Below are 24,428 nucleotides of genomic sequence, written 5' to 3' on the forward strand. Positions count from 1 at the left end.
ATTGAAGGCAGGACCCCTCAGGGAACAGGGCCATGGTCTGGCCTCAGGTCTGTGCCCCACTCTCCCTGACATTCAGAGGAATGGATGTGGGGGCCATGGAGATATAGCGCCCTCCCTGGGCATCGTCTTAGGGGCTCAGGGTAGAGATGACGGGTCTGGCCCAGGGCGGCTGTGGAGAACCTAAGAGGAGGCACCCAGCACTCCGGCCCTGGGATGGGCGAAGGGATGGACGATGCCTGGTGGCAACCAGTGCCAGGACAGCTCGGTGGAGAGGAGGTGGCCAGGAGAGTGGCCCAGCCAGTGTGCCCACCGGCCCACACTTAGCGGGGTAAATAATTGAAGGGCAGGTCACACGAACCGCCTGCGTCACAGGATGCCTTCCCCGCCGGCTCTGGTTACGCCCCAGATCGCGTTGACATCCCTGTTGGTGAATAATTAAGCGGCCACCTTCTCCGAGGCCACCTCGGCTGCAGCTCCCACTGTGCAGCCTGCTCGCTCCCGCTGAGCACCGGGCACTGCAGAGACCGACCCCGGACTGCCCAGCCCTGCTCCTACCACCCGCCTCCTGCCCGGTGCCCACGTGGCTGCCCCATGGCACCCGAGATGGACCAGTTCTACAGGTCCACCATGGCCATCTACAAGGTGAGCACAAGACGAGGGCATGGAGGTCTCTCCTGCCCTGAGAACAGAGGGCAGACGAGGGCCCAGCCGCAGGTTCTGGGAAGGAGGCCAGAGCCAGGTTGGGCCTAGCTGTGGGTACGGGAGTTGGAGTGGCAGAGAACAGTCTGTTGCACACCCAATGGGACCCCCTTACTTTCCACTCCCTACAAGGCAGGACGAGCCTGAAGCCGCGGCTCAGCTCGGGGAATCTCAAGTTGAAGGCCCAGCAGGGAGTGGGCAGTGGGGGCTCCCTCCCTCTCTGAGTTCCTCCCTCAGCTTCCTGCTGAGGAATGGCTGCAGTGTCCATGGACATTGATTGGGCACGTCTTGTATGCAGCAGCTTTCATGATGGCCTCACCAACCATCCTCTTGTGAGATAGAAAGTAACTGCTCATTGACAGATAAGAAAATCTAGATTGCAGAGGGCAAACGGCTCGTTCAAGGTCATAGAGAGAAGAGGTGCTGCTGGGATTTGAATCAAGGCCCAATTCTGAGTCGAAGTCCAGGGCTGTCTCCACCACCCAGGATGCTCCCCAGCGGGCCACAGCCTAGGGTGCCCCGTAGTGACCCAGTCACAGTCCTGCTCCCAGGGTTCTCTTCTCTGACAAGGCAAGACCTGCTCCCACCCCTCAGGGGGCCATCACAGCCCAGAAAGGCCTGGATGCAGGTCAGAGCATGCCGTGCCCAGCAGGGGAGTTAGAGAGGTGTCCTCTGAGGTGCCCCGACTCAGGGACAGCTGTGCAAGTAGCAGATGGACACAAGTGGGCCCTGGCCTGCACCAAGCCCCCAGAAGATGGCCTCAGAGATCCTGCAGCCAAGAGCCAGGGTTCCGGGTTTCCCCAGGTTCGGGGTGGGCACCCAGGACCTGGAGTCTCCCGGAGCTGGAGCCTCTGTCCACCGTTACTTCTTCTGTCTCTGTGCTGGGCCGCCCTCGTCCTTGGATCCAGAGCATCATGGAGCAGTTTAACCCTGCCCTGGAGAACCTGGTGTACCTGGGGAACAACTACCTCCGGGCCTTCCACGGTGAGCGCCCAGCTCGGTGCCCTTCTTACCACCAGCCCCTGTCCTCCCACCACCGCTATGCCCATGCAGTCTGGGCCACCCTCTCCACACCCACAGCCCTGTGCCCCCCACATCTCCAATGCTCTTGATTCAGCACGAGGTGCTGCATACTGTCCGCCCTGACACCCAGGCATTGCTATCACCTGGTCACCCCCCTCGGAACCCAGCCCAGCCCCAGGGCTACCTCTGCTCCTAGCCTACACCTGCCCATGCAAGATTCCTCGGGGACACACACTCTGCGCTGTCCCTGAGGCTGGCACCCCTTTGCCTGCCGTGCTGTGGCCGCGATAGTTTCCCAGTCCTCTGCCACTAGTGCCAGTCAGCACCCAAGCGAGGGCCACCAACCTCGTCCTCCCTCTTAGGACCTCAGATTCAAGGGCTGCTTTCCTCACCTGCTTCCTGTCTGGTCCCCCTCATCCCCAGCCCTGTCCCTGCTCTCCATGACACACAGGACAACCAGGGCACCCTCCCTCTCTCACACTACTCCAGCCCCTCACTGTCCCCTGTGCACACTCTGCCCAAAGCAGGGCCCTCAGAGAGTGGGGACGGATGCAGGGCCCGGGGCTGGACTGTCCCTTCTCTCCTGCAGCTCTGTCCGAGGCGGCCGAGGTGTACTTCAGTGCCATTCAGAAAATTGGGGAGCAAGCCCTGCAGAGTCCCACCTCTCAGATTCTGGGTGAGGCACTGCCCTCCACTGTACCCCCCTTCTCGCATAGGGCAGGGTCACTCCTCCCAATTGGCCTCCTCCCAGGCCTCCGCTGCCAGGCCTGGGCTCTGCCTTTGCCCCCTCGGAGTTCACTCTTTGGCACGCTCACCCTCCCAGTCGTGCCTCGCCCTCATCCCGACATAGGCGTGGAGCAGGCCACTCCCCACCACTCCCCACAGGACTGTGCCCCAGCTAGGATAAGCCTGGGGGTCCCCAAAGCCAGAAGCGAAATTCCTGGACTTTGGTTCTTACCTCCAGTCCAGCCGCAGGCCTGATTTCTGTGGGGGAGGGATGGCGGGGCGGCCTCCCCACGCTGAAGCTGCTGCTCCCTCTGCCTGCAGGTGAGATCTTAGTGCAGATGTCGGACACCCAGCGGCACCTGAACTCAGACCTGAAGGTGGTGGTGAGTGACGGTCCCCAGGGACTGGGGTCACTCAGGCCAGCGGGTTGCATTCCAAGATCGAGGGCTCAGCTCTCAGAATCTCTTCCAGGGCGGGCTTCTTCACCCCCAGCTGGCCCCAGTCAACACAGTGAAATAGCCGCCCTTCTGGCACCTGCTGGACCACGCTGTGCTGGGCACCTGCCCTGCGGCAGCTTGATCGGCCTCTAGCAGACCTCGGGCTGACAGAGGAGGGAACTGAGTCTCACAGACCCAGTCCCTTCCCATGATTCCCAAGTGAATGAGGGAGCCAGGAAGAGATGGACCATGGTCCAGAGAGGCCCCAGGCTGTGGTCACCCTGCCGGCCCTTCCTTCCTTCCTCCAGCCTCCCTAGGAGAGGCCACCACGTGACACCATGCTGTCACTACCCTCAAAACTAAACACAGGCTGTTCTGCAGGGATCCAGGCCTGCAGCTCCACAGCCCCTCCCTGCACCCCCAGCAGAGCCGAGGTGGCCTCTGCAGACACCGCCACTGCTGGCTGTCCTCTGCTCTGTTGAGACCTGTGAAATGCATTTGTTCCCTCCCCACAACACCTCCCCTGACCCTCCCCAGCAGATGCAGTCACCACCCCGCCGGGCCCCCCCAGCTCCAACAGCTTTGCTCCCTGTCCTGAGCATGGCAGTGAGACAGGGCTCACAGCCACGGTGCCCTGCTTCAAAGCCCAGCGCCACCAGTTGCCGGCTTGGTGACATTGGACTCTGCACCTTGATTCACAGATAATCAAACTGCCTTGTGGGGTTCTCGAGAGGATGGGGTGAATTAACAGAGATGAACTGTTTGCCTTGGCACCCGTGCCCCAGGGACCCGCTGAGAGTAACCAGAAGTAGACAGACTTGGCTGTCAATTCTCCCCAGCTCACCTGTGCTCCGCCCTTCTTGCTCTGTAGCCTGGAGGGGCCTGGCACAGAGCAGGGATTCAAAGTGAGGTGGCAGAAAGAGCATGGCTTGAGGAAGAGAGAGGGCTTCCTGGCTGGCGGAGCAGGGGCAGAGGAAGCCAGAGCCCAAGCTGGGCAAGGGGAGCCAAGTACTGGCCTTGGAAGGTCCTGAAGCAAATGTCAAATAGCTGTGGTGGCCTGAGGTCTCTAATTTACAGTTATGGTGCACTGGGGGGACACTGTAAACTACCGCTCAGTTTGGCATGGGGAGACCGGGCATCGTGGCTTGCATGGGGACTCTGGGCTCTGCGGAGACTTCGGGGTGCCTCACAGAGCCCTGCTGCATGGGGGTTGGTTATGGAGCCTGTGGCTGCCTGTCCTGCTCTTGTGTCTGGTGGCTTTCCACATCACTTATGGCATACCTGGGCTGTGCAGGGACGAGTGTCACCCAGGCCCACTCTGTAAGGAGAGCTGTCCTGTCCAGGCACCAGCAACTTGGCTGTGACAACTGGGCAGGGCCCCCCGCCAGCACTGTACCAGGCAGAAGGTGCCAGGGACACCTCCTCCTCCCCGGCTCCTTCATTCTGTAATGGTGCCCCCACTGCATGCCAGGTGCTGCTGTGGGAGGTGAGGGCACAGCGGACAGAAACCCTGCCCTCTGCAAACGGGCTGGACAAAACCCCCCAGAAGCGAGAGACAGTGTAGGTCACACGGTAGGCTCAAAATTGGCTATGGAGAAAAAGAGCAGGAAGAGGAAGGGTTTGTGTTCAGAGATGTGATTTTATTTTCTCAGTACACGGCATGGGTCCCTTTCCCCTCACACTGAGCTACATGCCCAGCCCTTGTTTTATATGTTATTTTAAGACAAGGTCTTGCTAAGTCACTTAAGTTGCCCAGGCTGGGCTGGAATTTGCAATCCTCCTGCTTCAGTTTCATAGATTGCTGGGATTGCAGGTGTGCATGAGCATGATTGGCTATATTTAAAAAATTTTTTAAAACAAGGTTTTATACTGCATTTCAGACTGGCCTTGAACTCAACTTGGAGTCCAGGGGACCTCAAACTTACAGCAATCCTCCTGACTCAGCCTGCTGAGTGCTGAGTACACCACCACACCCAACTATATTTTAAATTTTAAATTGCCAACTAAACACAGACACAGACAATCTCAGTGAGCTACAGACTCATAAGGCAAACCAGCCGCGGAGTCTCCTCCCAGGACTAGAACTTACCCAGCCCCTCAATGGGGTCCTTTCCTGAAGTAGCTGCTGGCCTGTGCGGACACTTCCTGGTCCTTCCCGGCTTGTCATCTGAGTGTACAGCCTGGGACATAAGAATGTGCTCTCGCCCTTTTTAAAATGAAATCACGTCCTGGGGTTTGTTTTAATCTGCTGGTCTCCCTGTATCTGTTTCTTTTCTTTCTATCTTAGTTACTTTTCTTGTTACTGAGACAAAATGCCTGATGCCCAAAGTTAAGGGAGGAAAGGTTTATTAGGTTCACGGTTTGTGGAGGTTCATTCCCTAATCGACTGGCTCTAAGGCAGGGCTGCATAGCATTGCAGAGGAGAAACAGCTCACAGCAAGCAGAGATGGCAGCAGCAGTCAGCAAAGCAGCAGGAGCTGCCTTATGCAGTATTTTATCCAATCTGTAAGCCTACTGATTGGCGCCACCCACACCCAAGACAGGGCACCCTGAATCCCAACATCACATGCCCTAGATCTAGCCACCTCCCCAAGCTCCCACGTGTGACCTCCTCCTTTTAAGTATTGATAGGGGGACATCGAGACACGAGCTGTAACACCTGTCTTTGTCCACTGAAGACCTGGCTGGTCTACGCAGCCTCTGAAAGTTGCTGACCATACGTTCCTGGTGCAGCTCGGGGTTTCCTCTGCTCCCTGGAGCCCCAGGCTTGGTGAAACCTGGGTTCCTTCTCACCGGCAAGACTGGGGTGGAAAAAAAGAGCAAGAAAGGAAAGAAAAACTGTGTTGTCCTCTGCTGTCAATTCGTAGGGCTCTCACATCTATGCGGCTCCCTTTTAGCCCAGCTGGTTCGCATCTGCCACTGTTACGCCACTGTCTATCACTGTGGTTGTCTGACTTTTCTCCAAGTGCCCAAGAGAATGGTTTTCTCTGAGTTTCGCAGGCAGGGCATCATTTTGTCTCTGTACTAAAAGTTAGCTTTGCAGTACAGAAATCCTTGCCTGAGGCCCCTCCCTCCCTTTCTCCCTTTATTCTTTAAAGGTTTTCCGCTGACACAGAGCATTGGACGTTTCTATGGAAAAACCCAATTATCTCTTCCACTGTAAGCCTCTTGCTCTATTTTGCCTACATGTTCAAAAGATTGTCTCACCAGCCACACCCGTAATCCCAGCACTCAGGAGGCTGAGTCAGGAGGATCGTTGTGAGTTCAAGACCAGCCTGGGCTACAAAGTGAGCTCAAGGCCAGCCTGAACTGCATAGCGAGACCCCGTCTCAAAAAGATGAAAAAAAAATCGCTTCTCTTTCTCTTTATGTCGGGTCTAGTACTTTTTCTAGATTATCTTGATATTGGTCAGTCTCGGTTAATAGTCTCAGTTATGCAATGTACTTTTCCAATATATAATTTCAATGTTTAAAGTAATTTCAAGCAACTGAAATTATATTTCTAGAATTTTTTTGTGTCCTCTCATTACATTTCTTCTTGAGGGGTTCCTGTGGTCTGTGTGTGAGATCTCCATAGCCCAGCTCTGCTATTTGTCTCTTGCCTTTGTGCCACTGAGCTACATCCCTGGTCTCTTTTGGATACCTTGACTTTTTCCTTTATTTCTACTTTTATTTTTCTCTGCCAAATATTATGATTTAATCTCTGGAGCTAGGATTGGCCCTATAGTAACATTCCTATTGTAGATATAGATCTAATGATAGACATCTACAGGTGGCAGCTTTATTGAGATATACCTCACATACTATAAAACTCATCCTTTTAAAGTCTGGAATGCAGAATTTTAGTTTTTTTTTTTTTTTTTTTGAGACAGAGTCTTGCTATGTAGTCCAGGTGGGCCTTGAACTCACTATGTAATCCAAACTGGCCTCGAAGCAATCCTCCTGCTTCAGTGTCTTGAATCCTGGGACTACAGGTGTGTACCACTATGCTCAGCAGCTTTTAGCATGTTACAGAGTTGTGCAACCATCTCCACTGTCTAGTTTAAAATACTTTTGGGCCAGGGATTTAGCTCAGTGACACAGCACCTGCCTGGCAAATGCAAGGTCCTGAGTTTAATTCCTGGTACCAAAAAACAAACAGACAAACAAACAAACAAACAAACAACTTTTCCTTTCCATCCCCTAAAAATCCTTTGAACCTAGTAGCTATCACTTTCCATTTCTTTATTTAAAATTTTTTTCCCAGTGTGGTGGCATGCCTGGAACCCTAGCCCCCTGGAAGGCTGAAGCAGGAGGGTCACAAGTTCAAGCCCATCCTGGGATACTTAGATACCTAGCACAAACTCTACCTAAAGATTTTAAAAAGCCCAGTGGGGGTGACGCCTAGGGAAGCAGCTAAGTGCGAAGGCCCTGGGCACAGAAGAGGGAAAAGCAGAGCCCCCCCCCCGCCCCCCGCACTCCTCCCCACGCCTGTGCGTGTTGATTTGCTTCGCTCACAGCTGAGCCTTCATTCCTAAAGCTGTGTCTTCTCCTTCGGTCTCTTCCGGCCTTCTCTAATTCTCGGCTGCCTGTTTCCTTCCTGTTTGTGTCCTCTCCTGGTGTCTTCTGAGGCCTGGGCCACAGTTTTCTTCCTTGGCTGCCTGCAGGCGTGTTATTGGACTTCCCATTGGATTTGACTGCAGAGTGTTGTCCTTTTCTCCTGTGAAACGTTAGGGAGTTAGGGGGCGGAGGGAGAGTCGGGAGAGGCTTTCCAACCTGCAGATCGCTTCCTGTTCCTCTTTATCTTGCCCTGAAATGTGGCGGCTCTCTTTCCCGTCCTTGCCGTGGTTTCCCAGCGCAGGTCCCCTCCAGGCTCCTGCTGGGCCTTCTCTTCCTTCTGTGCCTGTGTCTCTGGTCTTGATTTTGCTCCTGAGCTCGCAGCCTCTCCTGCTTGCTGTGGGCCCTGTCCCGGGGTGGAACCTGCTGACCTTCAGGAGTCCCTGTCACACAGCTGCCCCAGCCCTGCAGGTTCTGCTGGGGACCCCTGAGCTGCCCCCTCCCCATACTCACACACTAGCAGATCCCCGTGTCCGTGTGGGTGCCCTGACTCGGGTCCCTGGATCCCCTGTACCTTCTGCTGCCTCCTGTGCCCAGATGCTGGCCCTACCCAAGGCTCTCAGCGGCAGTGTGTGTACTGGGGGGCTGTGGGGGCCACAGCAGGGCCCCTTATCCCCAGGGGACACTTCCAAGACCCTCAGCAGAAGCCTGAAACTTCAGGGGCTTTCTTTCCTTCCACACAGGCGCCACCATGATCAAGCCTAACCTGTGAATTAGCCAAGAGATAAAAACCAAAACTAATAACCACGCAGGAGCACATAACAGTTCACTGTAGCAAAAGCAGTTGAAAACTCAGGAATGATTTGTTTCTGGAATTTTCCATCCAGTATTTGCCGATAGTGGGGGACAGCAGGTCACTGACACCGTGGAAGGCGAAATCACAGATGAGCAGGGACCCGGCTTAGTTCTGATACTGACTGAATTTCATGTTTTGCTCTGGTTTCTCCATTGGCTTTTATGAGAGACAAAGGAAGATTTGAAAACCACACTTCAGATTTGCCACTGTTGGTCCCAGAGTCTTTTTTTCTATTGAGGTAAAATTTATATACAGTTAAATAAGCAGTGCTTCAGTGTTGGTTTTTTGGGGTTTTTTGGAGACAAGGCCTCACCCGGCCTTGGCAGGGCCATCCTTTTGCCTCAGGCCCCTGAATGCTGAGCTTCCAGGCTGCACCACCATACCCAGTTTAAGTGCTGATTTTAATGAGTAACTATCATGCTAACTAAGATTCAGGACATTTCCATCAGCCCAGAAAGCCCCGAGTCCTTTTCCTGACCGTCCCCGCCCCCTGGGGCAACCCTAGTGGCCCTTGTCCTTTGCAATTGATTCACCCACCCTGGGAGCTCCACACAGCGGGGTCGGGCTCGTGCGTTCCCGCGGGTCCAGCTCCCTGCAGCAGGGGAGGTCCTGAGGTGAACTCGAGCTTGGCCCCCCTGGGATGCATGTGTCACACTTTGTGTAGCCAAACCCCGCCCCAAGGGTCAACTGAGGTGTTTCCAAGGGAGGCTCTGCAGGGCTGCAGGGCGAAGCTGCTGAGGATACCCCCTCTGCCTCTCAGTGGGGACGTGGTCAGCTCCGCGGGGCAGATCCTTGGGCGACACACACAAGTCAGAGTGGTGACAGGCTGACCCTGTGACAAGGAGCCAGAGTCCTCCGGCATCCTGTACCTCCCGTACAGGTCGTGTAGCTCTGTTCGTGCTGCCATCTGGGGAGCTCAGTCTCTTGTTTGAGTCTCACCGTGGCTGTTTGGTGTGTTGCTGATGACTAAGGGGCTTTAATGGGCTTGTTAGACCTTATGCCTCTTCTGTGAGGGGTTTTTAGCTCTGGGGGTTCATATGTAGTTTTTCTTCAGCTGTATACATGGTGAATATTGTTTTCTAAAGCTTCTCTAGGAGTGCTGTCATCTTTTTTTTTTTTTTTTTTTTTTTTTTGGTACTGAGGATCAAACTCACAACCTCATGCTTGCCAGGCAGGTGCTTACACTGCTGAGCTAAATCCCTGGCCCCTGTCATCTTTGATAAACAAAAATTTTATATTTTTTGTGACTAGTTCACACTTATATCCTATTCAGGAAACCTTTACCTGCCTCATGGCCAAAATATTGTCATGAGTTTTCTTCTAGAAACTATATTCTGGACTTTGCATGTATTTCCATGATACATCTCAAATTTATTTTTGTGTATGGAGTGAGTCAAGGTTCAGCTTTCCCTGTATGGATGATCAATTGTTCTAACCTTTGTTTTCTCTAGAGACAGGGTCTTGCTATGAAGTTCAGGGTGGTCTTGAACTCTTTATGTAACCCAGGCTGGCCTCAGACTCAGGGTGGTCCTCCTGCCTCAGCCTCCCAAGTGCTGAGATTACAGTCATGTACCACCACACCTGGCTCAACTCATTTTATTTATTTATTTATTTATTTATTTATTTATTTATTTATTGGGTACTGGGGACCTCACACTTGCAGGCAGGCACTATACCACTGAGCTAAATCCCCAGCCCCTCCAATCTATTTTAAAAGACTCCTTTACTTATTGAATTCATGTGGAGTCTTGGTCAAAAATTAGTGGTTCTATTTCTGGCCTCTGAATTCTGTCCCATTGATATATTTATCAATCCATTGGTTACTTACCTATAATCACACGGGCACCAGCCTATATCAATTATAATAGTTAAATTCTGAAATCGAGTTGTTTTAGGAACTTGGTTCTTCTTTGTGTTGAAATTGTTTCTGCCTGTTCAAGATCCTTTGCATGTCCATGTAAATTATGGAATGTGTTTGTCAGTTTCCTTGAGAGAGCCTGATGGGGTTTGGAGCCTCAGGGGCTGCAGAGGTCTGGACCCAGCGGTCCTCCTGACCTGGCCTCTTCAGATCACGACCGCAGTAGATATGTGCTCATTTTTCTCAGTAGCGTTTTGCCATTTTCTGCATGGCAGTCTTGTGCTTCTTGGCATGGACTTATTCCTGGTGTCTGATATTTTTTGACATCATTACAGGCAGCACTGTCAACTTCACTTTCCAGCTCTCCACTGGAGGTCTGAGCTGGGTGAGCACACCCAGTGCAGGTGACAAGGAAGGGCCCCAGGCCTGTGTCCTGGGGTGACCCACCCCTGGCGGGGCAGGGAGACCGAGGGGCTGGCAGAGGGCCAGGAGTGCAGCTGAGACGGAAGACAGCAGACGGAGGTGGGCCGGTGCCGAGGGAGAAGGTGTTTCTGGGAGGAGACGTGGCCAGCTGGGTGGCCGAGTCCCGTGAGCCCTAAGAACTGATACGAATTTTAGCAACAGTCGCTAGTGATTTCAACAAAACCTTGAATGAAACTCTTGTTTCATCTTTGTTTTTGCAGTACCAGGGAGCTCAACTACTGAGCTACATCTCCAGCCCTTTTATTGGTTATTTTGAGACAGGTTTTGTTAAATTGCCGGTGCTGGCCTTGATCTTGCAATCCTCCTGCCTCAGCCTCCTGAGTAACTGGTATCATAGTGGTTCAGCACCACACCCGGCCTTGACAGAACATTCTTGTTGTCACAGTGGGGCTCAGGAGGAGAGGGGTCAGGGGCTTTCCCTCACAGCTGGTGAGAGGGCTTCCGGGGGGTAATGGGACAGCGGCCAGAGTATGCAGGGTGTGGTCCCCACCGTGGGGCTGTCTGTCCGCAGCTTCCTGAGCTTCTGCATGGGGAAATTGGCTTGTACGTGACAAGCAGCTTTTCCTGGGCCCAAGGAGAGGGACAGGATGCACGGAACCAGAAAAGGAAAGAGTGCCAACTTGGACCCCACTTCTCTGCTGAGCGGCCAGGCTCCTCCAGGCGGCTGTGCCACTCCCCTGCCACCAGAGATGGCCCTGCTTTTCCAGTCCCACTTTCTGCTGCGCCGTCTGCAGGCCCATCTGGCCCTAATGAAGGCCCCCAGCATGCCCAGCACTTTAGGCTCCTAGGTACCTGCACTGCCAGTATTTATTGGTGCTCTGGTTAGAGTGGCCTGGGTATGGGGATCTGTCCCCACCCCGTGCCCTCAGAAGCCCGTCATCTATGTTGGATGATCATGCAGGTGAGGCTGATCAGGACCATACGGGTGGGGCTGGAACAGAAGTCCTGGCCTGGCTCTGTGGTGGGCAGCCGGCCCAGGTGGAGACACAAGGGCCACTCTGCGAAGTGCCCACAGCGCAGGCTCTGGAACTTCCTGTCTGCAGAAATCGCCCCGTCCACTGGCCACAGTTTCTGTGATGATCTCTCTGTATCTCTTCCGCGTTGTCCTGCACATGCACACCTGTGGGACGCTTCCTGTCTCCCAGCACACGGGCAGCCAGGTCGGGGCAAGCAGGGCTCCCTGGCAACCAGTGTTACCAAGGAGTTCAGACACTGGAATTGCAAAAATGCTGTGGAGCACCGATTTCCCGCACTCTGGGAAAAGATGACCAGCCCGGAATGTTGGGCGGACCTTAGGGGCAGAGCTCCGGAGCAGCGTGCAGAGCCAGCATGGCAGGAAGGCTCCTGGGGGAAGAGTGCAGTGTGTAACCGGAGGGCTACAGAAGTGGGGTGTCTGAGGTTGGGGGGCTCCTCAGGACCCAGGCCGAGCAGCCTTCCAGGCCTCCCACGTGTTCAGCGCCCACTGCTCCCTTGTGGGGGTCACACTCCCCCACCCAGGGCCTCAGCGGCTTAGAGTTCTTGGCTGGGCCAGGCTCTGGCCATGGTGCTACAGACCCAGAGGACGGAGCTCTGAGAGGGGCCTGCCAGTAAATCCTGCTGGCTCTGGAAACGGCACAGGCTGCGGGTTCCCCCGGGGGAAGGCACTCTCAGCAGAGCAGCGAAGAAGCTGGCATCTGCAGACGGGGAGAAAACTTCAGGCTGAGGGGATGGCACAGAGCGAGCACAGACTCAGGATAAGACTGAAAATAAGAGCCAGAGGCTGAGACAACTTCATGGGGCGGCTTTCCAGGCAGGCGCTCTGTCTGACCGTGTAGCACCCCCTCTGCCAGTGCTTCCCTCACCCCCACTGCCCTGGCAAGTGCGCAGGCGCCTGTCATTGAAAGCGCGGGCGGTACTGGGGTCTGGGTTGAAGGGCCACCCCGGTCACGCCTGTCCTGCACTCCACCAGGTGCAGACGTTCCACGGGGACCTGCTGCAGCACATGGAGAAGAACACTAAGCTGGACATGCAGTTCATCAACGTGAGCGTGGCTCCCGCCCCGCCCAGCCCACAGGCAGGGCCCCTCCACGTGGGCGGATGGGGACACCACAGAGGCCAGTGCTGGCACCAAGCGGCGCTGGGTTCAGCACACTCCCAGCTGAGGCCTTGGTCCCTGTGCAGCGCGCTCTGAGCCCTGGAACCTCTGTCCTGAGCACGGATCTCCGTTTGTCTCCGCCCTCCCCAGGACAGCCGCCAGCACTACGAGATGGAGTACCGCCACCGTGCCGCCAGCCTGGAGAAGTGCATGTCCGACCTGTGGCGCATGGAGCGCCAACGGGACAAGAACACGCGGGAGATGAAGGTGCATGGGCTGGGGCAGGCGGGCCGGTCGGGGGACCCCAGCCCAGCTGTGGGCGTCACCGGCTCTCAGGCCCCCTTCCACAGCCCTCATGCCCTTCCTGAGGTCCTGGCCATCCCCAGGGTCCCTTCTCAACCTGGGCACCCCCCCCCCCCGTAAGCCCTGCTGCTCTGAACATGGGGCGAAGTGTGACCCCACAGCACCCCTCCTCCTGTGGAATGGCGGTCCCGTCCCTGGCCGAGCTCAGTCCTCGCTCCTGTCCCTGGCCGCGGTCTACAGGACCCAAATCCATGGAGTAACCTGGGTGCCAGGCCCAGCACCGTGGTAGCTCAGCCCCCGACCCTGCCTATGAGAAGCACAAGGATGGAATAGGAGAGACACGGGGCCCTGACCCGCTAGGAAGAGGATGCCCGCCAGGGCAGCTGGGATGGGCCGGGTGCTCAGGGGACGCCTCGGAGGAAGCACGGGGACGAGGCCCTCACCCACCACCCCCAGCCAGAGCGTCCTCCCGCAGGAGAGCGTGAACCGACTGCACGCACAGATGCAGGCCTTTGTGTCCGAGAGCCAGCGCGCAGCGGAGCTGGAGGAGAAGCGGCGCTACCGCTTCCTGGCCGAGAAGCACCTGCTGCTGTCCAACACCTTCCTGCAGTTCTTCGGCCGGGTGAGTGCGCCGCACGCGGCCAGCTGCGGCCTCGGAGTGGCTGCATAGGGGAATGTCCTTCCCGCCTCCCTTTCCTGTGTAGAAATTTATCTCCCTCCCATCATCTACTTATCTGTTTATTCGTTTCTGCGTTCCCCCATCACCACAGATGCACGCCGCACCGCGCGTCCATGTGGGTGCCACTGCTTTTTCCTCCAGGACGCATATGCTGGTCCTTCCCTGCTCATCCATTGGCAGATTTGTTCAGTTATTGTTCATTTTATCGTTTCATTTAAAGCCTCTGTGCTCTTGCTTTGTCCAGGGGCTAGCCCACTCAGTTCTCGCATTTCTTGTTGCATTTCTAGTGAGTTTTGCTTTCTATATTTAGGTACCTTGTTATTGGGTGCTTGCAGTTTCTAGTGTAAATATTGGGGTTTCTCTGTAAATATTGTCTTCCACGTGCTGAAGGGCTCCCTTAATGAGTGCTTTTAAATTCAGCTTTGTCTGATATTAGTATTGTTCTTTCTACTCTTCTGTTTCTTTATCTCTTTCAGGTGTTTTTTTGTTTGTTTGGTTTGGTTTTTTGAGCTAGGGTCTCAGTGTTGTTAAGGGCTGGCCTTGAACTCACTGTGTAGCGCAGGCTCACCTCCAGCTGGTGGTGATCCTCCTGCCTCAGCCTCCTAAGTGCTGGCACTCTAGGTGTGCAGCATCGTGGTTGGCTATTCTGAAGCATATTTCCTGTTGCTAACATGTGGTTCCTGGCCAGCTGGACAGTCTCTTCTGTGGTCTAAGTGGGAATTCAGCCCACTGTCATTAATAACCGACTGATACACCTGGGTCTCCTGCTCCTAGATGTCTTATTTACTGTGTCATTTTCTCCTTTATCCCCCTCACATTCTGCCGAGAAGGCCGATTACTGTATATTCCTCTTTCTCCCTAACTAATTGGGAAGTCCTACCCGTCCTCTCATCTCATGGGCACTTCACTGTGTGACCCTCAGGAGCACTCACACATTCATCACCGCCCTAAGACTGCGCAGCTGGCCCTGCACTTCCCTGTGGGATGTGTCTTGGGACCGCTCACAGTTCCCTTTGTCCTCCATGACTCCTCCCCTCGGTTTTGCCGAGACAGCCAGGACCTTTGGGTCCAAACTCTGCCCGGTGATCTCTGCAGCCTGGCCTTGTGTCTCCAGAATCTTAACCTCAGTGATCTCCTACATTACCTTGCCTGGTGCCCCATGTATTTTGCCCTGCCCAGCCTGTGAGTAGCAACTAGCCAGGGAGGCTCCGGGGCCCAGGCCCTGTGCCTTGTGGTCCCAGATGCTGTCCCCTGTTCTCCAGCACCTAGTACTCACCAGGCAGAACCTGGTGCTGCCCTGGCCCTGGCCCTTTCTCTGTGGATACTCAGGGTCGTTCTCTAGACCCCCGGGGCCCAGGAGGCTCTTCCGCTGGCTCCTGAATGGTGCCTTCTTTCCCTGCCCATTGGGGCCACCCATCTGTGAGCTTGTCCCTCACTGAGTCCTCTTGTCTCCTGACCTGCTGGGCTATCAGCTCCGCCGGTCCATCCTCTTTGCTCAACCTCCAATCTTAAAATCTCGCCCTGTGTGGTGTGAACACCTCTGTTCCCCAGCCAGCTCCGCCAGAGGCCAGGGCAGTGCAGCGTCACCACTCCCTGCTGCCCTCAGGGCCTGCCGGGTCCTCGCCTTGGACCCCTTCACCTCCTTAGGCCCTCGTCTTTACCTCCACAGGTTCTGCTCTCACCCTCCATCGAATTGAGCTTCGAGAGGCTCGGGCAGCAGGGCTGGCAAATCTGGATGGGTGGGCAGTGCAGTGATCCTTTCCCCAGTCATGGGCTCCCTTGGCCAAGCGTCCAGTTTTCTGCCATGGTGCAGGGAGGACCCCACTTTGTCCAGGTTCCCTGTTGCAAGCAGAGGCTCCTGTTTAGTCTCAGGGACAGGGATGTGTTGGTGTTCACCTCTCTATGTGAAGGACCAGTGCAGATGGGGCTGGTCGGGAGGGTTATACAAGGTGTGCACTGCACAAGGGGCTGGGTTGAGAGCAGGGGCTGGGCTCTGCCCTCCATGTTGAAGGCACTGGTGCAGTCTGTGTTTGTCTGGAAAAGGAGCAATTTTGCTTTGCAAGCAGAAGTCATCCTGTCCTGAAGTATGCGTACTAGACTATCCACCCAGAGGGGACACCTGGTCTTGCCTGACCCCAAGAAACACTGCACTCCAGCTGCAGCCAAGCCCATGGGCTCCCTAGCTTAGCAAACCCAGCAGCCCTCCTCGGCCACATGCAGGACAGAGCTCGGTGCTGCCCATGCCAAGCAGCCGTGCAGTCCTGGTCCTGGCCTGGCCAAGAGCCTCAGGGCCGTCTTCCTGGTATTTCCCTGTAAGCAGATGACTTTGTCCCTTAACATTCTCAGAGCCATCCATGCATTCATTCATCCTTCTTAGCCCAGGTGACACACCAGTCCCCACTTCTCCTGTGTCTGAATGCCCTTGTCCCTGGCCGCCCAGCCAGCAGACGCGCCCGCGCCTCCCCCAGCCCCGCCTCTCTCCGTCTTCACTCTGTCTTCCTGTTCCTGCTGTTTCCCAGCTGCCAGCAATGTCCGGTGAGGGATTCGTCTCCCTGGGCCTCTTTTTCTGCTCTGGAAACCACCCCAGAGTCAAGGTGGAGATGGCACTGACATAGGAGGGACCCAGTGGCACTCAGTCCTGGCCCTGCCTGTCCCCTTGGAGACTGAGAACAAAGTGTCCCTGCATCGGGCTGCCCTTACGTGCGCCCACACACCCCTGCCCGAGGTGCCCCAGGGCCTCCCCTGCCAGGCCCCGCAGGGCCTGTGTCTGACCAGGAAGGCAGGCATCGCTGGTCGTGGTGGTGTCACCTTCACAAGGACCAATTCATAACAGAACCAGCTGTCCTCCCTCGGCACCACGGTGGTCTGATTACCTCCTAGAACTGTCCACTTTTCCTTTTGTCCTTCTTTCCCTCTTCTAAAATAATTTTTGAGACAGGGTCTTGCTAAGTCGATAAATTGCTCAGGCTGGCCTCAAACTTACAATCCTCCTGCCTCAGCCTCCCAGAACATACCCCCACTCCCGGCCAGCCCTACCTCGAAAGGCCCCGGCACCTCTGAGCGTTTTCTTCTGTTTTTCCACGTTGTCCTCGATTCTTTTCCTTTGCCCATTCACCAGTTGAGGGCATCAGGGTTACCTCTGCCTTTTGGCATCAGGAATTGCACTGCTCTGAGTGTCCCATGCACCTTCTCGGGGGACACATTTGCCTCCCCCGGCCCCTCTCCAGGCACCTGGAGTGCCCTGCATTCCGTCGTGAGGCCCTTCCCAGGCCTGGGCCACTTCCATTCCCATCAGGAGTCTGCGAGGCTTCTGACTTCTCCGTGTCCTTAACAACACATCCCTGTCACTCTCCACAATCTCACAGCCACCCCAGTGGGTCATGAGTGCAGAACATGCACTTCCCCAGTGGCTCGCGGTGGTGACCAACCGCCAACCGTCCTTTGCCTTGGGCCACACTAGTAGCCCATTCTGTCAGCTGGAAAGGAGGCTCTTCCCTCCTGTCTCCTAACCACCAGCCTTAGGACAGCTGGCCCATGCCCGGGCTGCGCCTTGCCAGCAGGGGGCGCCCTGGAGGAGGGAGCCGCTGGAGCAGGGAGGACCAAGTGTGGGGGCACCTGACCCACCTGGGCTTTAGATGCCCAGGAACTGACTCCTAAGATTCTTATTACTATATTCAGTCAGCGCACAGGCAGAACGAGACTTCAAGACTCAGAAGTACCTGGAACAAGAGGGCATCTTTCTCATTCATCTGCAGAACTCAGTCCTCTCTCGGCCCGATCTTAGTTCCTAGCTCACCTCTCTCCTCACCCACAGCCTCTCTGGGGTCACTGTGTTTGCGCAAATTATCTCCAGATGCCTAGAATGGCATTGGAGAGACCACAAATACGGGCTTTAACCAGAGCATGGTGACACACATCTGTCACTCGAGTACTGAGGAGCTGAGGCAGGAGGATTGCAAGATCAATGCTGGGCAATTTAGCAAGTCCCTGTCTCAAAATAAAAAACCGGAAGGGCAAGGGATGCACCTCAGTGGTTAGAGCACTCAAGAGTTTTAAACCTAGTGCCACCAAATAATAATCATCATCATCATCATCATCATCTAGGTTCTGTGGGTTCCCATCTCCCTGGCAACAGTGTGTAAGCAGACTTTCTGCTCTTGGCTAATCCGAGAGGCGAACACGGCTTCACTGTGGCTTTACCTGCTGCTCGTTTCTAGGTGACACTGTGTTTCAGTGCCCTGGGTTTTCTCTACAGGGGCTTCCCAGTCTTCCATCCTTCTTATGTCGCTGAGATAAATATGCTCATGATGAGTTGCAACTGTTTGGCAGTTTGCCATAGTCTTCACTTTCATGTAAAAAGTTATCTTTAGTCAAAATCATTGGCCTTTTAGAGTTTATGGGTTTTGGCATAGTCAGCATGGCTTTTCTTTTTTTTTTTTTTTTTTCTTTTTCAGCATGGCTTTTCTGCTGCAAAAAAATTTTAGGTTTTTTTTTTTTTTTGTCTTTTTCCTTTTTATTGGTACCGGGGATCAAACTCATGACTGCCTGCTTGCAAGGCAGGCGCTTATGCCGCTGAGCTAAATCTTCAGCCCCAAAATTTTTAGTTTTTAACTTTTATTTATTCCCCTCCCCTCTCCTTCACCTCCCTCTCTTGCATAAATATTTCAAATTTTTTCCAATTTTTAATTTTGAGTCAGGGCTAATCGCTCAGGTGAACTTGAACTCATAGTCCTCCCACCTCAGCCTCCCTAATCCTCTATGATTTAGAAATTCTAGCTTTGCACAGTGTTTCTTTCCATGCAATGGTTGACCGGTCTGGGCAGGGCTGAGGGAAGCCAGTGAGTACCATCCTGGTGGGGACTCGATGCTGGGGTGGCTGGCCCCAGAATCCCTGGTCCTCCACCAGAAGCTCTCCCATTGGACAAAAGACCCTCTGAAAGTGTGATATACGGACCTCAATGATCTCATGTCACACACTGCCCCCAGACAAGTGCCCAGAGCCCTCCGGGGTTTGTCTCTGGGCTGCTTTGTCAACCAGTGCCGGCAGTGAAGCATCCAGCTGCTCCCTGGGGGTGAGACGCGGGCCGTTTTCGCTGCCTGGCAGTGCAGTGAGGCACTAAATAGTGTGGTCAGTCGTGAGCGGCGTTGTCCAGGAAGGCCATGCCCCTGCCACCTGGATGTGGCGCCTGCAGCTCGGCACAGCACCGAGTGCCTCCAGCCACAGCATCTTCTGGACGATGGAGGAGATGGCGGCACCTGCCATGGGAAGCGTGAGGCTTGGGGAGGTCATGCAGGCTGAGCACTGGGGACAGGACAGAGCGAGTGCTCCCGAAGGGGACCTTTTCTTATCCCTGAGGTGACAGTTTAAAGCTGGTCTTGGGGACAGGATGTTTGAATAGAAAAGGGTTAGGCTATTATAGCAGAGAACACTATTTGTTGGTCCTTTGTTTTGTGATACTGAGGCTTGAACTCAGGGTCTTTGCACTGAGCTACACACCCAGCTTTTTAAATATTTTTTGGGACAGGCTCTTAGAGTTGCTAAATTTCCTAGACTGTGCTTGAACTTGTGATCCTCCTGCCTCAGCCTCCCAGAGGGCTGGGATTGCAAACATGGGCCACCCCACCCAGCAGAGCACTGTTTTGATTATACCTGAGATTCTACCTGCAGTAGTGACTGAGTGACAACATAGAGAGGTCAGTGTCACTGACCACTACTCACATAAGTGCCACATAAGCGCTTCTGTGGGCTGCAGGGATAAAGAAAGATCTCTTCTTAAAAATACCCAAACTTGCTGAAAGAGAAAAAAGTATTACCTTAGCTACTTGGGAAGCAGGATTTCAGACAAAGCTGGATCCAGGAGCACAAAAACATCTCATCAGACCTTTGCCAGTATCTCTTGCCTAGGTTTCAGCTCCCCACCTTGGCTTCCCTCTACTCATCTAGCAAACTACAGACAGATAGAACAGTGTATGTTTCCAGTGTTCCAGGGTCAGTTCTGGGACTGGGTTCTCGGGTCACAGTTTGAGGGTAGGGGCCCAAACTGAGCTCATCCAGGACCAGGCCTGGGTTCACCCCATCCCCGAAGCTGTGCAGAGCCCAAGGACAGCCCTGCCCAAACCACAGGGACCCCGAGGGAGGCAGGGGAAGCCCCACAAGGGAAACTAAAGCGCCTTTGGCAAAAAGCAGAGCCGAAGTGAAGGTAGGTGGGGTGAGGTGACTCAAAGTGACCCCTCTGCGGGCTCCAGCTGCAAAGTCCCCCAGCAGCAAAGTCCCTCCAGCTGCAAGGTCCCCCAGCTGCAAGATCTCCCTGCAGGGGCCCTGGCCCCGATGGTGCCTGCTGACCCCATATCCCCGCCAGGCCCGGGGGCTGCTGCAGAACCGCGTGCTGCTGTGGAAGGAGCAGGCCGAAGCCAGCCGCGGCCCGTCACGCGCCCATTCCCCCGGCCTGCTGGGCCCCGTGCTGGGGCCACCTTACCCCTCGGGCCGCCTGACGCCCACCCGCCTGGACATGGTGAGGCCCTGGCCGCCCCTGCCGCCCTTCGCGGGGCCCTGGCCGCCCCCCACGCTCCCGCTCTACGCCGCGCCTCCCGTGCCGCCCTTCCGCCCCGGCGCGGCCACGGCGCCCCCCTGGTGGCCCGGCCGCTGGTCTCACAACCCCTACGCCGCCGACGCGTGGGGCTGGGGGTGGGGCTGGGGGCGGGGCTGGGACTAGGCACCGCCCACCCGCCCGCCCCGCCCCACCGCCCCTGCCCTCTGCCCCGCAGCCCCCGCGGCCCCTGGGCGAGTTCGGCTCCCCGCGCAGCCGCCACGGCTCTGGCTCCTACGGCCCCGAGCCCGCCGAGGCGAGGTCCGCGTCGCAGCTGGAGCCCGAGCGCCGGTCCCTGCCGCGGACGCCGTCGGCCTGTGAGTCCCGGCCCGGGGCGGGCGGGAGGGGGCGGCGGCGCGAGCTGTCACCCACGTGCGCCGCGCTCCGCCCGCAGCCTCGCTCTACACCGGCGGCGCGCAGCGCTCGCGCTCCAACTCCTTCGGCGAGCGTCCGGGCGGCGGCGGGGGCGCCCGCAGGGTCCGCGCGCTGGTCTCGCACTCCGAGGGCGCCAACCACACGCTGCTGCGCTTCTCGGCCGGGGACGTCGTGGAGGTGCTGGTGCCCGAGGCCCACAACGGCTGGCTCTACGGCAAGCTGGAGGGCTCGTCCGCGTGAGTGGGGCTGTCGGGGGAACCTGCGGTGGCGGGAGGGAGAGATCAGGGCCATAGAGCCGGTGGCCTCCAGGACTGGGCTTTCCCATCCCCTGCATTTTAGGTTGTTCTTTCCTCCGATCCCCAGCCTGCCTCAGTTTCCCCATAAGTTGCGTGGGGGATAGGAAGAGCCTCCTCTCCGAGTTCAGAGGGACAGTCCTTGAAAGGTGGAGATAGTATAGGAGGGGTTGCCAACCGAAATCAAGCCAGACCTAGTACTGAGGCAGGACTGCAGGTGGAGCCCCGCGTGGATTACACTGTGAGATCCTGTCTCAAAATGAAAAAGCTGAAACCCGGCCATGTTACTGTTTTGACTCCCGGAGTGGAGCACGGATCACGAGGGCAGTGCAAACGCTGCATCTCCAGAGAGCCTCTCAGAGCGGGGAGCGGGCAGCCAGACGGGGTGTGCAGGGCCCTTTTGCTGCAGGAGAAAAGCCGGGAGAGAGACTGGTTGCTGGGGATCAGGCAGTACCCCTCACAGGGCTTTATGGGGAGGCCTGCAAGATGCCCACTCCCACTCATGCTCCAGGAGGAAGGAGGGAGAGGATGGGGGGAGGCGTGAGTGAATGAACAGTGGGTGCATGCATTGTTTGGGGTGTAGGTGGTGGTGTGGGTTTGCACACAAACAAGTGGGTGCATGTGTGTGTTTATGGGTGGATGTGGTGGCCTGCACAGGGGTGGCCGGGGAGGTGTGTCACTGAGCTGTGGGTCTCGGATGGAGAGCCTGTGCAGTGCTGATGGCCCATGTGCGTTGCCTGAGGTGGGGAGGTAAGGTCATGGCCCAGTAGGTGCAGAAGGGGGCCAGGACTGAGAGATGACTGAGACCAGGAATGGGGTGCCCCCGGATGAGATCACAGAGTGGGGCAGACTTCTGGGGACCTGTTTGCAAATCTTCTAGAACGGTGGTAGCAATTTATGGCAGCTGTTTGTTACAGAAAACTCTAAAAGCTTCGGCATCACTGTTCTGGGTGAATGTCACTGTTCTTTCAGGGGCCCACTTAGGGAAAGTGACCACAAGGTGCGTCCTCAGTAGGCACTTCCTGGTGAGGACTGAAGGGCACACAGGGAGATGGGTCTTTTCTCTCGGTTGGAGGTGGCACCGTTCTTGGGTGCCTTTTGGTGAGGATGCCACTGAGCAGGGTTTTTGGGGTGTAAGGCAGCTCTTTGAAGAACATTTCCTGAGGAATTCTGTTCTGCAAGTGAATCTCCAGCTGGGCAGACTCAGAGCGAAGGCTGCGTGCCTGGAGCAGGGTGCAGCTCTGGGTGAAGCGGTCTCTGCGGACTTGGGGTTGGGACAGAGGGAAGATGCTGGGCTGCAGTGGGAGGAGCACTGGGTTTGCAGTCAGGCGTCCTAGGCTTCTGTGCCCCTTCCTCTGGGCACCTCTGTGGCCCCACCCACCCACCACCCTGCTGCCTTGGCTTGTCACCAGCCTGTATGTGGGTCTGTCACTCCCCAAGGCCGGGAGCTTCTGTGAGGGGCACACATCTAGCTCAGCTCACTGAGTTGGGGCACAGTGAGTAGGCCAGAGCCACATCTTAGTCCGGGGACTAAGATGGCACCCCAGTGGGAGATGACGTGAGAAGGGCAGGTAGAGTTGGACGGTGAGACCCTGAATGCTGGGAAATACTTCCTCTTGGGAGTAAGCAGGTCTCCAGCCCTCAAGCAAAGCCAGGCACAGGACAGGGAACAGTATTTGGCTGCTCTTCCCAGAATTATTTCAGCCTGAGGTCCTGGGCTTGTTCAAGGGCATCTCTTCCTCTGCCCCTGCAGGAGTGGCTGGTTCCCCGAGGCCTATGTGAAACCCCTGGAGGAGTTGCCTGTGAATCCCATGACCCCCTTGAGCCCCTTGACTGCCATGAACCCCGTGAGCCCCATGAGCCCCATGAATGAGCTGCCTTCCAGGTACCTGGGTGGGGTGGGGCTCGCATGGGGGTGTGCCTGGTCATCTGTGAGGTGCAGACTGGGGCCTGATCCCTTCCATCCCCAGAGAGCCATCCTGCCACCCCACCTCTCCCTATCAAAGGCCATCATGTCCCCCACCTGCTTCCCGGGTGCAGGGTAGGGGCCCAGCAGCTGGGGTCTGAGCATCAAGGGCAACCCCAAACTGGACCCCAACCTGCTCTGAACTCAGGTCCTACCCACTCCGTGGCAGCCACAGCCTTAACGACCTCCTGGACCCGCCGGGCAATTCTACAGCGTCCCCAGAATACTGGGATGGCCAGTCCCGCCCCCAGGCTCCCAGCCGGGTCCCCAGCCGTGCCCCCAGCCCTTCACCCACACCCTTACCTGACAGCCACCGCAGCAGCAGCATGGGCACAGCCAGTGACGTCAAGGTGAGGTCCCTCTGCCTGTCCTCAGCCCTAGACAGGGAGGTGGGGACCCAGTGACCCCCTGCCCTGCTAGTGGCTCCAGACAGGGAACCCTCCACAGGGTCCTGCTTAGAGCACAGACAAAGACCCTCACCCTGCTCAGGACAAAAAGATCAGGGTCCTGGGCCAGAGCATGCCTGGGGCCACACAGCAGAGGGCACCTCCCCCTGGGGTCTCCCTATCTATCCAGAGGCCAGTCGTTGGTGGAGGAGCTCTGGTCCCCAGAGCTGTGTGAAATTTGAAACCAGAGAATTCTGGCCTCCCACCGACAGGTGTCTTCTCCCAGAGTTGGCAGGGCAGGCCTCTCTGGCCCAGTGCCTCCTGAGGTGGGGACAAGGACAGGAGAGGGTAGGGGGACAAGAGAGGGTGGGGACGCGCTCACTCCTTCCTCGCCGCCCTGGCCTTCCTCCCTCTACCACAGAAGCTCACCGCCTGGGAGCAGCAGCCCCCGGAGCTCTTCCCACGGTGAGTCCCCGCCTCCCTTGGGCAGGAGTGGGGCGGAGCAGGTGACCTATGGCCCGGGCAGCAGGAGGGGACTCCTGGCCTGCTGCACTCCTGGGTGCACAGCCACTTGGGGACCTGAGCCCTGCTCACCCCAGCCTTCTCCCTACAGGGGCACAAATCCCTTTGCCACCGTGAAGCTGCGTCCCACTGTCACCAACGACCGCTCGGCGCCTCTCATCCGCTGAGGTCCTTCCTCTGTGGGGTCTGAGGTAGAGCTGCACACCTGCCCAGGGCTGTTCGGAGCCGACAGCGGTGGCAGTAGCAGTGGTGGCTCCAAGACGCCTGGGCCCTGATACACGGGTGGCTGTCCTTCCCAGACCACCGAGAGCCTAAGCGGCTCCGGGCGCTGACCTGCGGTCCAGGGCCTCAAAGTACAGCAGGCAGAATTGGGAAGCGGAGCAGTCCCTCCCTTGCAGGGGCCCCAGAACTCACCCAGGGGACCACCCTCTTCTCCCCAGCCTCTCTCCCCACCCCCGCCCCCGTGGGGAGGAGCCTGTGTCCCACACCTGCCCACCCCACAGGTCCCCACTGAACTTTTATAAACGATGAACAATAAAGGATGCTGACATGGCAGCCGGAATGGTCCCGTGCCTTGGGGAACGGGACCCCATGGGGAATGGGATCTAAAGGCTCTGAAGGTCCTG

General features: G+C 56.5%; 1 protein-coding gene across 3 annotated transcripts; it reads left to right on the plus strand.

Annotated features, from left to right (window-relative positions):
• The first annotated feature begins 427 nt into the window (after nucleotides 1-427).
• Baiap2l2 (BAR/IMD domain containing adaptor protein 2 like 2) lies at nucleotides 428-24,357 on the plus strand. 3 transcript variants are annotated; one of them, XM_063243745.1, is made up of 14 exons: nucleotides 428-642; nucleotides 1,608-1,683; nucleotides 2,312-2,398; nucleotides 2,770-2,831; nucleotides 12,566-12,637; nucleotides 12,842-12,958; nucleotides 13,470-13,616; nucleotides 20,033-20,185; nucleotides 20,439-20,577; nucleotides 20,655-20,871; nucleotides 22,682-22,813; nucleotides 23,064-23,244; nucleotides 23,702-23,745; nucleotides 23,894-24,357. In XM_063243745.1, the coding sequence occupies exons 1-14, from the start codon at nucleotides 592-594 to the stop codon at nucleotides 23,967-23,969; spliced, it is 1,554 nt and encodes a 517-aa protein (XP_063099815.1). In that variant the 5' UTR covers nucleotides 428-591; the 3' UTR covers nucleotides 23,970-24,357. The 3 variants fall into 3 exon arrangements, with proteins under 3 accessions (XP_063099815.1, XP_063099814.1, XP_063099816.1); XM_063243744.1 differs by having other exon boundaries at nucleotides 431-642; nucleotides 23,043-23,244; XM_063243746.1 differs by lacking the exon at nucleotides 2,312-2,398 and having other exon boundaries at nucleotides 432-642; nucleotides 23,043-23,244.
• The last annotated feature ends 71 nt before the right edge of the window (nucleotides 24,358-24,428 follow it).

Source organism: Cavia porcellus, unplaced genomic scaffold, assembly GCF_034190915.1.
Source record: "Cavia porcellus strain 051 isolate PalLab524CR breed Dunkin Hartley unplaced genomic scaffold, mCavPor4.1 scaffold_40, whole genome shotgun sequence".
NCBI classification, from domain to species: Eukaryota; Metazoa; Chordata; class Mammalia; order Rodentia; family Caviidae; genus Cavia; species Cavia porcellus.